The following is an 11,935-nucleotide window of genomic DNA, read 5'->3' on the forward strand; positions in this document are numbered from 1 at the left end:
AAGGAGGTTCCCAAAAGAGCGTGCGAGAGAGAAACTAGTCCCTCTGGTCGGATAGGAAATCTCGCAAAGGATAGCAGGCGAAGGCCGGAGATGAAACGCTCTGGGGGGGGGAGGGGAGGGGAGGAAGGAAATGTGGAGGATCGCGAGCGAGAAAAGGGAATCAAAAGGAGATGAAGGAGGAGTAAGACTTGGTTCGGACCAGACTTCCAGGGGGGGGGTAAAGAGAGTGAATGTGGGCAGGAGGGACAGGGAAGGCGTGCGCTGACCTTTTCCAGGGGGTGAGCCCAAGGAACCAAAAGAAAGCAAGTGGCACTTGGACCAGATGAGTGGACAGACAAAGCGCGGCAATATTCTGGCTCGAGTGGCTACTGGTTTAGTTGTCGCTGGCAGTAATACTAGTACGAGTCGGAGTAATTATAACAACACTAATCGCACTAATAGAATCAGGGGGGCCCACCAGCCAGCAGGCTCAACCGCTCAAGACATTGGTTTAAGTTAGTGTCGACTGTTAGGATTTAGTGCTGGAAATTAGCCTGGTACAGTGGCGGTCACTGTATGTATGTAATGGTACTCGGGGGGTGAAAGCCTATTTTTATGTCGAGGCTCGGGATATAAAAAAGGTACATCGTACATGCCTCCGATCTACAAGGGCTGGCGGCCGGGAAAGGAGAGGAGCATAATACGTATCGCGGTCTATCGCATTCGGAGGCCTCCGTTGTGTGGTCCTTAGGGACTTCGACCCCAGACAGCTTGTTGGGAGGCTTCGAGGTGGTCAGACAACAAACAGGGGGCGTTGGTAAGAAAGCCAAGAAATCCGCCAGCGTTGAATTAAAAAAAAAAAAAATCGACGTCCACGGCGCAACGTGAGCGCCTCTCAGAATTGCAGCTGGAAGTGGGGGTGCTGTCTGGGTACTTCTGGGTACCTCTTCAAGGGCAAGAACCGCCGGCTGTCTGGAACGCTGGGCCTTGAGGAGGGGCTGCTGGCCGCTCATTCAGTGATTTTCCCCTTTGAAACCCTTACTTTTTTTTTTGTGTTTGGGGCTTTCCTGTTCCTGAAAGTGAGCTTGGCGTTTACCGAAATTGCTCTGGGGCCGGGCGCGCCAATCAGCGGGTGCCCTCGGGCACCAACCGGTGGGCTTCAAACCTTCCCCCCCCGGCCAGGCACACCAATCAGCGGCTGCACAGCCCTGCCGAACCATTGCCACCATTTTGGCCTACCAGGGAATGTCTCATGTCCGATCTCAATAATGTTGGTCTGCAGGAGGGTGTCCTGAGTCTGACGGGCGGTAAAGGTTTTTTCAGCCGGAGTAGATGTTATCTCTGACTTCCCCTCAGGTTCAAGCCATCCCAGATCCCAGCGTTTGGGTCATCCTCAAATCTCGCACTGTATGTCCTACGTTGATGTAACCCTTCTCTTACCTACCGCTATCTACCCCGCCATACACATACGGTTACATATAAAGTACTCCCCCCAAGGATGGAGAATCCACTTTTGACCGAGACAGTGCACACGTCCCGCGAGTGATGGAATAGATTGTTCTACCTATCATATAGCCATGCGCAGGTGATTTTCTCGAGACTAAGGCCCGTTGCGGAGCATGCAGCCGTTTATCAGGCATGATTATCTAGACCCCGGCCAGTGTGTGAGTGCACCGCAGTGTACCTAGGTATCGAGGCAGAATCCTAGACGCGTCGGATAAAATATTTTTGATCAGTCGCACACATCATTTACATGTGGTGGCTGTCAGCCTCTCACTGGCTGCCAGTGACCGCGCCTTGGATTGTTGCCTATTGTGTCATACACAGTAGGATCCCTTCCATCGAATGGTGCAGCGTCACGTTGAGAATCCCATGGTCTATTGGCTGATCGATCTGCCCGCTCTTTCGGCTTATGTCGTGGCTTTCTGGCGGTGTTTTCACCGTTGTTCCCCTGGGTACATATGCAGGTACTCAATTTGGTCCGGACAGTATACTACAGTAGTACTCCGTACTCAGTATCCATGCAGCCATGTACGTGGCAGGGATGTCCTGGGCGGAGCTGGGATGGTGTCAGGAGTCCAATCTAGTATTATCATGGCCTCCCCCCCCCCCCCCCCCCCTTTAATTCTCTTGATCTACGGAGTACGGAGTACAGAGTACAGAAGATAGTTATACACAGTACTCCCAACCATGCCTGATGCTTTTCAACTCCACGGTGTGATAGCGGATACCTTTGGATCAACAATGAGTGCCCGACTACTAACGAGCGCAACCATTTGCTGGAGTCATATCGGATGGCCCCTCCGTACAGCGAACATTGCAACTCTAGATAGTCCTAGCAACTGATCCAACACCCAACAATATGACTCCGAACAACTAGTGGCCATCCCAGCCTTATAGAATCATCGCGAATCCGATCCACCGCACCGTAATTACCCGGCAGATCTTGGTTTGATTGCGTGATGTCACCCACATCAAGAGATCGTCCTGGCTGCAGACTTTCATCTCATCTCATCGAGCTTGAGTGCCGGTTTGGCATGGGGATATCCGATATCGAGCTACGGGCAGCATTTGGATGGCTATGGCGACCTGTGCCACAACGCCTCCTCGTACTAGCGCTCGTCCCGTCTCACAGCCTCATGGTGCCAGCAGTTGCCACGGAGATCCGCAGTAACCGCACAAGCTTCGCTTCAATTTTGCTGGACTGGAGAGACCAAGACTATTAGATAACCTAGTCAGACTGTTTCATTGCTCCCGTGACTTCTGCCTTGACTTCTAGGTTCACCTGACCCAGACCAAGACAGTCATCAAACTAGCCGCAGTGTAGGTACGGAGTATAAGATGACCATCGACGGGCTAAGTCGGTGAATTGCTTGGCCAGCCAAACACAAGCGGCCCAGGTGTCTTACTCGTATATGATTCTAACACAGCCAGCTTCTATTTCCGCCCCCCTCCCCCCTGCCCCCGGGCCAATTCGCCTGGCCATTGCGTTCACAACTAGAGAGGCAGATGGAGTCATTTGGACCCTTTGCATATTGCTCGTGGACCCCTGAGCTGCACGACCTCTACCAGGTCCGACTAAGTGCCATAGTGTGTACAAGGCGATACGCGCCGTACCGTACGGGCAGGTACGGAGGACTGGTAAGGAGGACTAACCGCCTGAGGGGCCGCGCCCCATGCTTATCGGGCCTGCCTGATCTCGCAGTCGGCGTCCCAGGCCCAAAGCTTGGCAACTGGAGACTCCAACCCCCAAGCGGCCAAGACCGAGTCAATTAGCACTAGCAAGCAGCAACACGGGGTCGCCCATCCCATCGCCATAGAACCCATCTAACAGACAGACGCTCAATAGTCGCTCGCTGCTTGCGCGGCTTCAGCCCGTCAGTCCCGTCAGTTACGTACTCATACGATGCCAAGTGGCTGGATAAGGTTACCAGGCATGTTTATCTTCGCGTCCTATCTGATAGTTCCTTCTCCGCAGAACTAATCTACGGAGTGGGAGCCGACAGTTTGATTGATTAGGTGGAGTGGATTGTGGTGGGTGGTGCGTTCTTCAAGCTCGACCGTGACCACCGTCCGTATTCAACGATTCATTCAATGACGGCCAAAAATATCTGGTGGCCTATAGTGGGGATCCGAAGCTTTTTTACCTTCCTTACCTCGGAGACTAGCCCCGTCGCAGCGGGTAGACTGACGACGGGCTCCGTATTTCCACGCATCCTCGCCCGCCATGATTGATCCCCTCCCAGATATCCTGCCGTGGCCAAATAGTTGCCGTTTACCCTTGCGACTATTGATCCCAACACATCAGCTATTGACGTGTCCCGGACCAAGAAGCGGTACGGGCATGCTGTCGACCCTCCCCAATATGAACCGCTCTACGAGGCTATAGCTATACTCGCATTCCGATTAGTCACTGTCGCAGTCAGAATGCCTGCGTCTGCGCGGTGTCCTCCGTACGGAGGTGCCATGGGAAGAATGGGAAACCCGCGACTGTTTCATCTACGCTCCCTCGGCCCTATCACTGTCGACGCGTACCTGAACCGTTCCTTTATCCGTTGGCTCTCCGCTGTTCCGCTGCCTCTCCGGACTCCGAAGACCGCTGGTTCATGGTTTGTCTGGGAATTGGCCCCATCCTGAAGAGTGAGCAGTGAGCGCTGGGTCCGGTCAAGGAGTCACGCACGGCCTGAGTCTGGTAGACTAGTTGGCACCGACGGAACCATCGCGACAATACTGGGGGCTTCAGGCCTGCTTGGCGTGATTAATTCCTCACTGCCGGACCGCCGCCTCCTGCTGCCCCTTATGCCGGAAAAGGGGTTCCCCGAGGTTCTTTGAGCATGATATGACCGAGATCCACCTGTCGGGCTATCTCGAGGGTCTCGGAAGGCTTGTTATCTTGCATTGATATAGCTATAGCAATATGGGATTGACTATGTGTTGATATTGCGTCACTCTAGTCTGTGAACTTCACTAGTTCGAACAATTTCTGTTGAATCGTGCCATATCTCCTGGAAATACTCTGTGCCTCGGGCTGCCAATATGGTAAATGTACCGTGCACAGGCTCCACGTTGCCATGCTTTGTCAATATTCCATAATGCACAGGAGAGGGAAACAGCCAGCCTGCGACTTTCCACATCATTTGAACCTGAAACCCACAAAGCTGCCATGTCACTGCCTCGGCAGCCTTACGCGCAAACAAAGAAAGCCTTGCAACAGCCACAATGAGGTGATCTGCTTGAACTCGAGGTTGGATGATCATTGCGGTCTGGGTAGAGCCTGCTACCTGCAACAAAGAGATTCTGGAACCCTTGGCGATTCTACAATGTTCTCGTTCATGGGACATGCAAGGAGTGCTCGCGGAACTGGACCCGTGAAAATTAGGTTTGCCATGCACGCGGGCCTCGGGATCTGATTCTTCACAGGAGGCTTGGCAGGAATGTTCTGTCATTGACAAAGACGGTGGCAGGGCAGGGCTTGGAGCAAACGGTGCCCATATACACTACATAACCTTTGGATCTATTTCTGGACCATCAATGGCTCCGAGTCCACCGTCGAACTCCAATCCAGCTGACAATCACGCCCTAGATTCTTAAGCTCCGGATTGTCCGATGATTCGACTTGTTCGTTAATTCAACTTGGGCGATGATTGGATAAGATACTGCATCTCTTTCATGCAAAGATGAAACACCTCATATCCCTGACCAGAGGCCAGACGAATAAAGAGCCAGAGGTGGCAGGCTAGCCATTTTACGGCGAGGGACATTAATTCCGGCACTCGTGCACGATGCTTGCCGTTCCCCATCCTATCTGCAAAGATGCGGTCTGCGTCTGCGGTATCGAGATATGCGAGGGCTGGAAATTGCGAAGACGTTGAATCAATCCGTACCATGGTTGCAGCAAGGAGCGTTACCGACGCTTGCCGTTCAAGGGGGAGTATAAGCAGGTCGGTCTCGACTGTTTGTGCGATGCATTCACTACTCGTTGTTTAAGGACACTACTCGTTTTTGAAGACTGTTGCAGCTTTACTCGCTTGCTGGCTGTCGAACAGTTACTACTATCAGTCTTATGCAGTACGGCACTTGCTAGCAGTGTCTGGTCGGAATGCCGGATAAATCCGGATATTTGTCTCCCTTGTAACATCCTTTCAGGACACCATCTTTGAACAAGAACACAGTAACCAGAGTAAGACGAATCGTATAAATCAATCAAGTCTCGGCCTCTAGCATCTCGATACCACGCGGTCACATGACCACAGCCACCCCCCCCCCACGTGATGAGTTATCGAAGCGGACGCCAAGACCGGCAGAAGCGGCGACCGCCTTCCCATGAATTTTTTTTCGAATGATAGACTATCGCGGAATTCGAGACCTCGAACTCTGCAACAATCCACCGCATTCCGCAAAAATGGTGTCTTCAACGGCGCTGACAACCAAGGTGACCTCGGGCACGCCCTACCAGCTCGACAAGACCCAGGTGCGTGCAGTACCCTCCAAATCTAAAATCTGAAATTCTCCGATCACCGCTAACCGCAGTCTCGTCGCACAGGTGTCTCGGGCTTCCAGCGCGCTCCTCAAACACATCAAATCGAAGCAGGAGGAGAAGGAGAAGAGTGCGACGAAGAAGACGCTGATCGGCGACAACGATGACGACTCGGACGCGGAAGAGAACTCGCCTCTGCACAACGAGGCCGTCTGGCTGGTCCTGACGACGAAGAAGCACGTCGTCGACAAGAACCGCCTCAAGCCCGGCAAGATCGCCATCCCGCATTCCCTGAACGCCTCCCCCTCCCTCAGCATCTGCCTCATCACCGCGGACCCCCAGCGGTCCGTCAAGAACATCGTCGCCGACGCCGCGTTCCCGCAACACCTCAGCTCCCGCATCGACAAGGTCATCGGATACTCGAAACTGAAGGACCGCTACAAGAGCTTCGAGAGCCGGAGACAACTGCTCGCCGAACACGATGTCTTCCTGGCCGATGACCGCATCATCATGCGCCTCGTCAACACCCTCGGCAAGATCTTCTACAAGTCCAGCAAGCGGCCCATCCCCGTCCGCATCGCCGAGATCGAGAAGGTCGATGGCAAGAAGGTCAAGAAGGACCCCAAGACCAAGAACAAGGACGATGACAGCGCCTTTGCTGCCCCCGCCATCGTGGCCAAGGAGATCGAGAAGGCCCTCAACTGCGCCCCCGTGCACCTGGCCCCCGCTACCACCGCTGCTATCCGCGTCGGCTCTTCGAAGTTCTCTGCGAAGCAGCTCGACGAGAACGTCGACGCCGTGGTCCAGGGTCTGACGGAGAAGTTCATCACGAAGGGGTGGAGGAATATCAAGGCGCTTCACATTAAGGGCGCCAACACCATGGCCATGCCGATCTGGCTGGCCAGCGAGCTGTGGGTTGAGGATGCGGACGTGGTGGAGGAAGGCGCCGAGGAGGCCAAGGTGCTGGAGGGCAGCAAGAAGCGCAAGCAGAGCGCCGGCGAGGAGGAGGAGGGCGAGAAGCTGATCGAGGCGCCGAAGAAGTCCAAGAAGGCCAAGCCGGCCGCGGACGACGAGGACGCCTTGTCGCTGGCCGCAAGGAAAGAGAAGCTGCAGAAGCAGAAGGCCAAGGCCCTGGAAGACGGTGCCACCACCACCACCCCCGTCGTCAAGGCCGCCGCCACCAAGAAGAAGAGAAAGTCGACTTCATAATCGGGTCGGTCCATCGTCAAATATCATTGATATACCATCGGTGTTGCTGTTTCTTCTTTTTACTTTCTTTACGGCTTTGTATACTGAATAGCAATGGGTCTGTTTCTGGCGGCGCCTGTCGATTGATTTGATCGTTTATACATCAGGGCAATAATACCCTGGGACGAATAAAAGTTTAGACATTTTGCACTGCTCGTCGTACGATATCTTTCGTCGCATCTTTATCCAAGTTGTTTGGTTCGTTGAAGCACGACGTACAAGTTAGCCAATAACGCCCGGGTTCACTCCACGCCGTTCGATGCGGCTGGCCGATGATGCCGAAGTAGAAGGTGCGCTGATGGATACTACTACCCAACTTGCAAAGCCCGCTTCGGCTTCGGGCGTGGCCTCAGGCGTACGCCTTCGAGGAAGTATAAACCCCCCCCCCTCCCCCGCAATCCCCCACCAGCTGTCTCCCCTCCAACTTCACGGCGCTCCCTCCACCTCCGCTCGATGCTCGATGTTCTCTGCGTCGGATTGACCAGGAGAATCAGCAGCAACCGTAATCCCTGCATAGAATTCAGGCTCGCCACGTGCATATGCATCCTTCGATCCTTAGGCTGTTGGACCCGACGACAGAGACAGCAAATCGCAATTCGTACTCACTCGCAGTCAACGCGAGGCCTGTAGATTGATCCTTCGTCCGAGAGACCCCGATGACGAGACAAGGATGGGGCGTCCTCCACCCCCCACCGTCGAGTACGACTTGTCTTCTTGTGTGGCCTGTGGTCAGTATCCAGGATCCAGGTTCTCCATGTCGGACGCGAGTTGATTGGGGTGGCGGGTCACGCCTGCACCCGCGAGACTTGGCGTCGACGACGACGACGGCCTTAGGTTCGATAGCATTCCGAGGGTTGGATGTGACAGGACGGACGACCGCTGGGGAAAGAGAGGAGAACTCCCCGTCGGGGCCTCCCAGGAAGGTGGCCATCGCCCCTTTCCCCCCCCCCCCCCCCCCCGCCCTCCTTCTCCCGGTTAGCAATGGAGCAGCTGGCCGACGCCCAACAGTCTGTTCGTGTGTACTAGACGACGGGGAAGCCATAGGAACATCGGGATCGTCTGCTTCGTTGCCATCGTTGCCATCGTCGCTCACGCCATCGCCAGCCTCATTCATCAACGTCGACAGATACGGCTTCGTAGCTATCGAGAGGGACATGGATAAATATGAGAGGTTTATCATATCATATCTACAGCTATTTACAGCTTTTAATCTTCATTTTCTCGCCAAAGTAGTCCTTGATACTACATGCCACCCAGTGTTCTATTACCTTAATCTCAATACCCAAGAGTCCGTTCGCCTACATACGCCCAGAACAAACGTGGAGTGGGATTCATGACTATTCCCTAATGAACCTAAACTGACATAGCGGAGAGTGTCTTGTTGGCGCTGTAGAAGTTGCACTAGGGTAGAGGGATACTTTGGGTTGAAGTATGCCTTTCTATGTTTCCCGTTGTGGTCGATGATATGTAAAAACGCATCGCTGCCAGCACCATGGAGATGAGTTGGTTGCACGACCACTGGTAAAGACAGTATAGTATCGGCCACCATTCAAATGCAGGAGGATCCTCGATCCGTTCAGAGTTAAGATCAGTATGGTTGGTTGGTTGCTCCTAGCACGGCACATTATTCGCAGGGGCACTAGGGTGGGCTTGATGCCATGGAATAGCGACGACATCCGACATGAAGCGCCAGCACCCTTTCCTGACTATGATTGCTGCAAGCACATCGCAGGCTGGCAAAGAGCATGAATTGATCAGTCTCGAGAGACTAAAACCACCCGGGAGATGCGCCCTCATGCTTGTAGGACTGCAATCGTCTGAACAATCTGGCCATGAACGCTTTGTAGCCGGTGTTGGGAGCATATAGGCGTGTTGGCGATATACAGTAGGAATCCGTCATGAGATATAGCCGCGCGTTTCGCGTTTTCTTGCGCTTTTCAGGCAATACTGACGCGCGTGGGACGGAGGAGTGGAAGTAATTCAATTTAATGGCAAAAAAAATAAATAAATAGTATCTCGAGCCATTTTGGACCGTCTTCGCAGCATCGTTGGGTGCCTACCTCATTGACCGGGCATTTGACGTGATGACCGTCGGATGGCTGAGGCAGTTTCAGCCAACAATTCCATCGGAGCTGGTAAGGGTGAAGACATGATAGGACTGCAGATCCCGCGGCCCGAGGATTGAGACTATGATATTTCCGTGTTTTTCAAAGACAGCCAGTGTGATGCTGGGCTAGAATGACTTTCAGATGGCATGTCAGAGCGAGGTCGCTCTTCGACCTGCGAAGACCGCAGCTCTCATGCGAGACGTGGTCAAGAAGGGTAGGTATTTGTATCCAGGTAAGAATCAAAAGTCCGAGTGAAGGTTGCTTGCAAAGAAAGTATGTCACCGGAACTGTCCCATAGATAATCTAGATCAGTTATTCTTGGTAGTGAGCACAGCACAGCCAGCAACCACGATGTATAGTAAAATCTAAAAGAATACAGTGAGAAGTATAGCAGGAAGACTTAGTCTCAGGGAGTTAAGTATGATCAGCTAGGAAGTGTATATTCGAGATGATGCCCCCAGTTGATGATGGCGAGGTGGAGGGGAGATGGAGGAGAGAGATAAATTAGAGTAAAAGGACCAGCATATAACTAAGTCATTCGAGAACATCATCCCTACCTTCAATATCAGTCACCCCGAGTGAAGCCGCAGCATGTGAAGGTCAGCCATATATCTACGAACTAACAACCACCAATTCACGAACCTTACCAGCCAAAACCACACTGCTTTCACGCGCTGCATTCACCGTCCCCTAATCCAACCCAGTGACGGCGATAAACTAGAATGCCCACTCCAATGACGTATGCCTCACACCGAAGCCAGCCGGGCCAGACATACCCGCCAGCTGCACCGAGGCAGCGTTAAGCCGAAGACTCCGACGGATCGGCGCTGGGCAGCTTGGCGGGAATCCCGACGATAACCATCCACTCGACTTTCTTCTCCCCTCCGCCTTTCTTCTCCCCTCCCCAGCAATCCCAACTCGACAGCACAACCGCCTCAAAATGCTCCTCCCTCAGATTCGACACTCCGCCCTGCGCGCCCTGCGCGCCCAGCAGTCCCCCCTCCGTACGACAACCTCCTCCACCTCCGCGCTCGCCCGCCTCCTCTCCACCCTCGCCGTCCTCGAGCAGCGCGACGGCAAGCTCCAGAACTCCTCGCTGTCCGCCATCGCCGCCGCCCAGAAGCTCGGCGGGCCCGTGACGGCCTTTGTAGCCGGTGCTGGTGTGAAGGCTTCCTCCGCGGCCGAGGCGGCCAAGATCCAGGGTTTGGAGAAGGTCGTGGCCGTGGAGAATGAGGCTTACGAGAAGGTACCTACCTACCTACCCACCACGCACCTCTTCCTGGTCCGGTCCAGCAGACAGATACCATACTTCAACAAGCACAAAAAGAAAAAGAAAGAAACAAAATCGATAAAGGAAAAAAAGCTGACAGATCGCTCCGAACAGGGTCTCCCCGAAAACTACGCTCCGCTGTTGGTCGAAAACATCCAGAAGGGCGAGTACACGCACGTGGTGGCGGGCCACTCGGCCTTCGGCAAGAGTCTTCTGCCTCGGGTCGCGGCGCTGCTGGACGTGCAGCAGGTGTCGGACGTAACGGGGATCGAGAGCGAGGATAGTACGTTCACCAACCATTCCAGACCCTCTCTTTCTTTTCTTTTTATTTTTTCGCCTTTTCCCGCGCCGGTGTCGGAGCTACAATACCAATCCCAGCATCAACACCCAACACCAACCACCACCACCCAATAACAGCTTAGGAAAGAAAAGAACAGAATACTAACCAGCATAACACAGCCTTCGTCCGCCCGATCTACGCCGGCAACGCGATCCTCACCGTCCAATCGACCGACGCAATCAAGGTCCTGACCGTGCGCGGCACCTCCTTCCAAGGCGTGCAGACCGAAGGCGGCTCGGCCTCGATCGTCGACGGCGCCGACCCCAACGTCCCCGCCCAAACCGAATGGGTATCCGAAGAGCTGGCGAAATCCGAGCGCCCGGACCTCGGCACCGCTGAGCGGGTCGTCTCCGGCGGTCGTGGACTCAAGTCCAAGGAGGAGTTCGACCGGGTGATCGTGCCGTTGGCGGATACACTGGGGGCGGCGATCGGGGCGTCGCGCGCGGCCGTGGACAGCGGGTTCGCCGATAACAGTCTGCAGGTCGGACAGACGGGCAAGAACGTCGCGCCGCAGCTGTATCTGTGTGCGGGTATCTCCGGCGCCATCCAGCATCTGGCGGGTATGAAGGACAGTAAGGTCATCGCGGCGATTAACAAGGATCCCGATGCGCCGATCTTCCAGGTTGCGGATGTGGGGTTGGTCGGGGACTTGTTTGAGAAGGTGCCCGAGTTGACGGAGAAGTTGAAGGGTCAGTAGATGCTTACTTACTTACCTATCTAGATTTGAGGTTTGTTTTGGGTTGGGTTCAGCTGTATGTAACATGATTGTGTTTGATTGTTTTTTTTTTTTTGTTTATGAGCTGGTAGGGGATCACATATACCAATACCATACTACTACTACTACTACTACTACTACTACTACTACTACTACTACTACTACTACTACTACTACTACTACTACTACTACTACTACTACTACTACTACTACTCCTCCTCCTCCTCCTCCTCCTCCTCCTCCTGCTGCTGCTACCTTGACTGTTAGATAGAAATGCGTATAATGCATTATATTTCAT

At 53.9% G+C, this 11,935-nt stretch overlaps 6 protein-coding genes across 6 annotated transcripts; 5 read left to right on the forward strand and 1 right to left on the reverse strand.

The window, feature by feature from the left end:
- Window positions 1-1,722: 1,722 nt before the first annotated feature.
- On the forward strand, window positions 1,723-2,295 carry BO70DRAFT_77541 (uncharacterized protein). Its single transcript, XM_025548709.1, has one exon. The coding sequence runs from the start codon at window positions 1,825-1,827 to the stop codon at window positions 2,146-2,148; it is 324 nt and encodes a 107-aa protein (XP_025403198.1). The 5' UTR covers window positions 1,723-1,824; the 3' UTR covers window positions 2,149-2,295.
- BO70DRAFT_77542 (uncharacterized protein) lies at window positions 2,296-2,813 on the forward strand. The gene has a single exon (XM_025548710.1). It carries the CDS (start codon window positions 2,442-2,444, stop codon window positions 2,703-2,705), a length of 264 nt encoding a protein of 87 aa, XP_025403199.1. The 5' UTR covers window positions 2,296-2,441; the 3' UTR covers window positions 2,706-2,813.
- Window positions 2,814-2,988: 175 nt separating this feature from the next.
- BO70DRAFT_392440 (uncharacterized protein) lies at window positions 2,989-4,116 on the forward strand (the record flags this gene model as incomplete). Its single annotated transcript, XM_025546286.1, has 3 exons — window positions 2,989-3,097; window positions 3,144-3,277; window positions 3,748-4,116. The coding sequence occupies 3 exons, from the start codon at window positions 2,989-2,991 to the stop codon at window positions 4,114-4,116; spliced, it is 612 nt and encodes a 203-aa protein (XP_025403200.1).
- A 154-nt stretch (window positions 4,117-4,270) lies between these two features.
- BO70DRAFT_77546 (uncharacterized protein) lies at window positions 4,271-5,014 on the reverse strand. The gene has a single exon (XM_025548711.1). It carries the CDS (start codon window positions 4,923-4,925, stop codon window positions 4,425-4,427), a length of 501 nt encoding a protein of 166 aa, XP_025403201.1. The 5' UTR covers window positions 4,926-5,014; the 3' UTR covers window positions 4,271-4,424.
- An 830-nt stretch (window positions 5,015-5,844) lies between these two features.
- BO70DRAFT_376615 (uncharacterized protein) lies at window positions 5,845-7,355 on the forward strand. Its single transcript, XM_025545142.1, has 2 exons — window positions 5,845-5,950; window positions 6,023-7,355. Exons 1-2 carry the CDS (start codon window positions 5,882-5,884, stop codon window positions 7,163-7,165), a joined length of 1,212 nt encoding a protein of 403 aa, XP_025403202.1. The 5' UTR covers window positions 5,845-5,881; the 3' UTR covers window positions 7,166-7,355.
- A 2,862-nt stretch (window positions 7,356-10,217) lies between these two features.
- BO70DRAFT_358210 (electron transfer flavoprotein subunit alpha/FixB family protein) lies at window positions 10,218-11,768 on the forward strand. The gene is made up of 3 exons (XM_025542241.1): window positions 10,218-10,558; window positions 10,697-10,865; window positions 11,042-11,768. The coding sequence occupies exons 1-3, from the start codon at window positions 10,253-10,255 to the stop codon at window positions 11,617-11,619; spliced, it is 1,053 nt and encodes a 350-aa protein (XP_025403203.1). The 5' UTR covers window positions 10,218-10,252; the 3' UTR covers window positions 11,620-11,768.
- The last annotated feature ends 167 nt before the right edge of the window (window positions 11,769-11,935 follow it).

This window comes from Aspergillus heteromorphus (genome assembly GCF_003184545.1).
Source record: "Aspergillus heteromorphus CBS 117.55 chromosome Unknown BO70scaffold_2, whole genome shotgun sequence".
Taxonomy (NCBI): Eukaryota; Fungi; Ascomycota; class Eurotiomycetes; order Eurotiales; family Aspergillaceae; genus Aspergillus; species Aspergillus heteromorphus.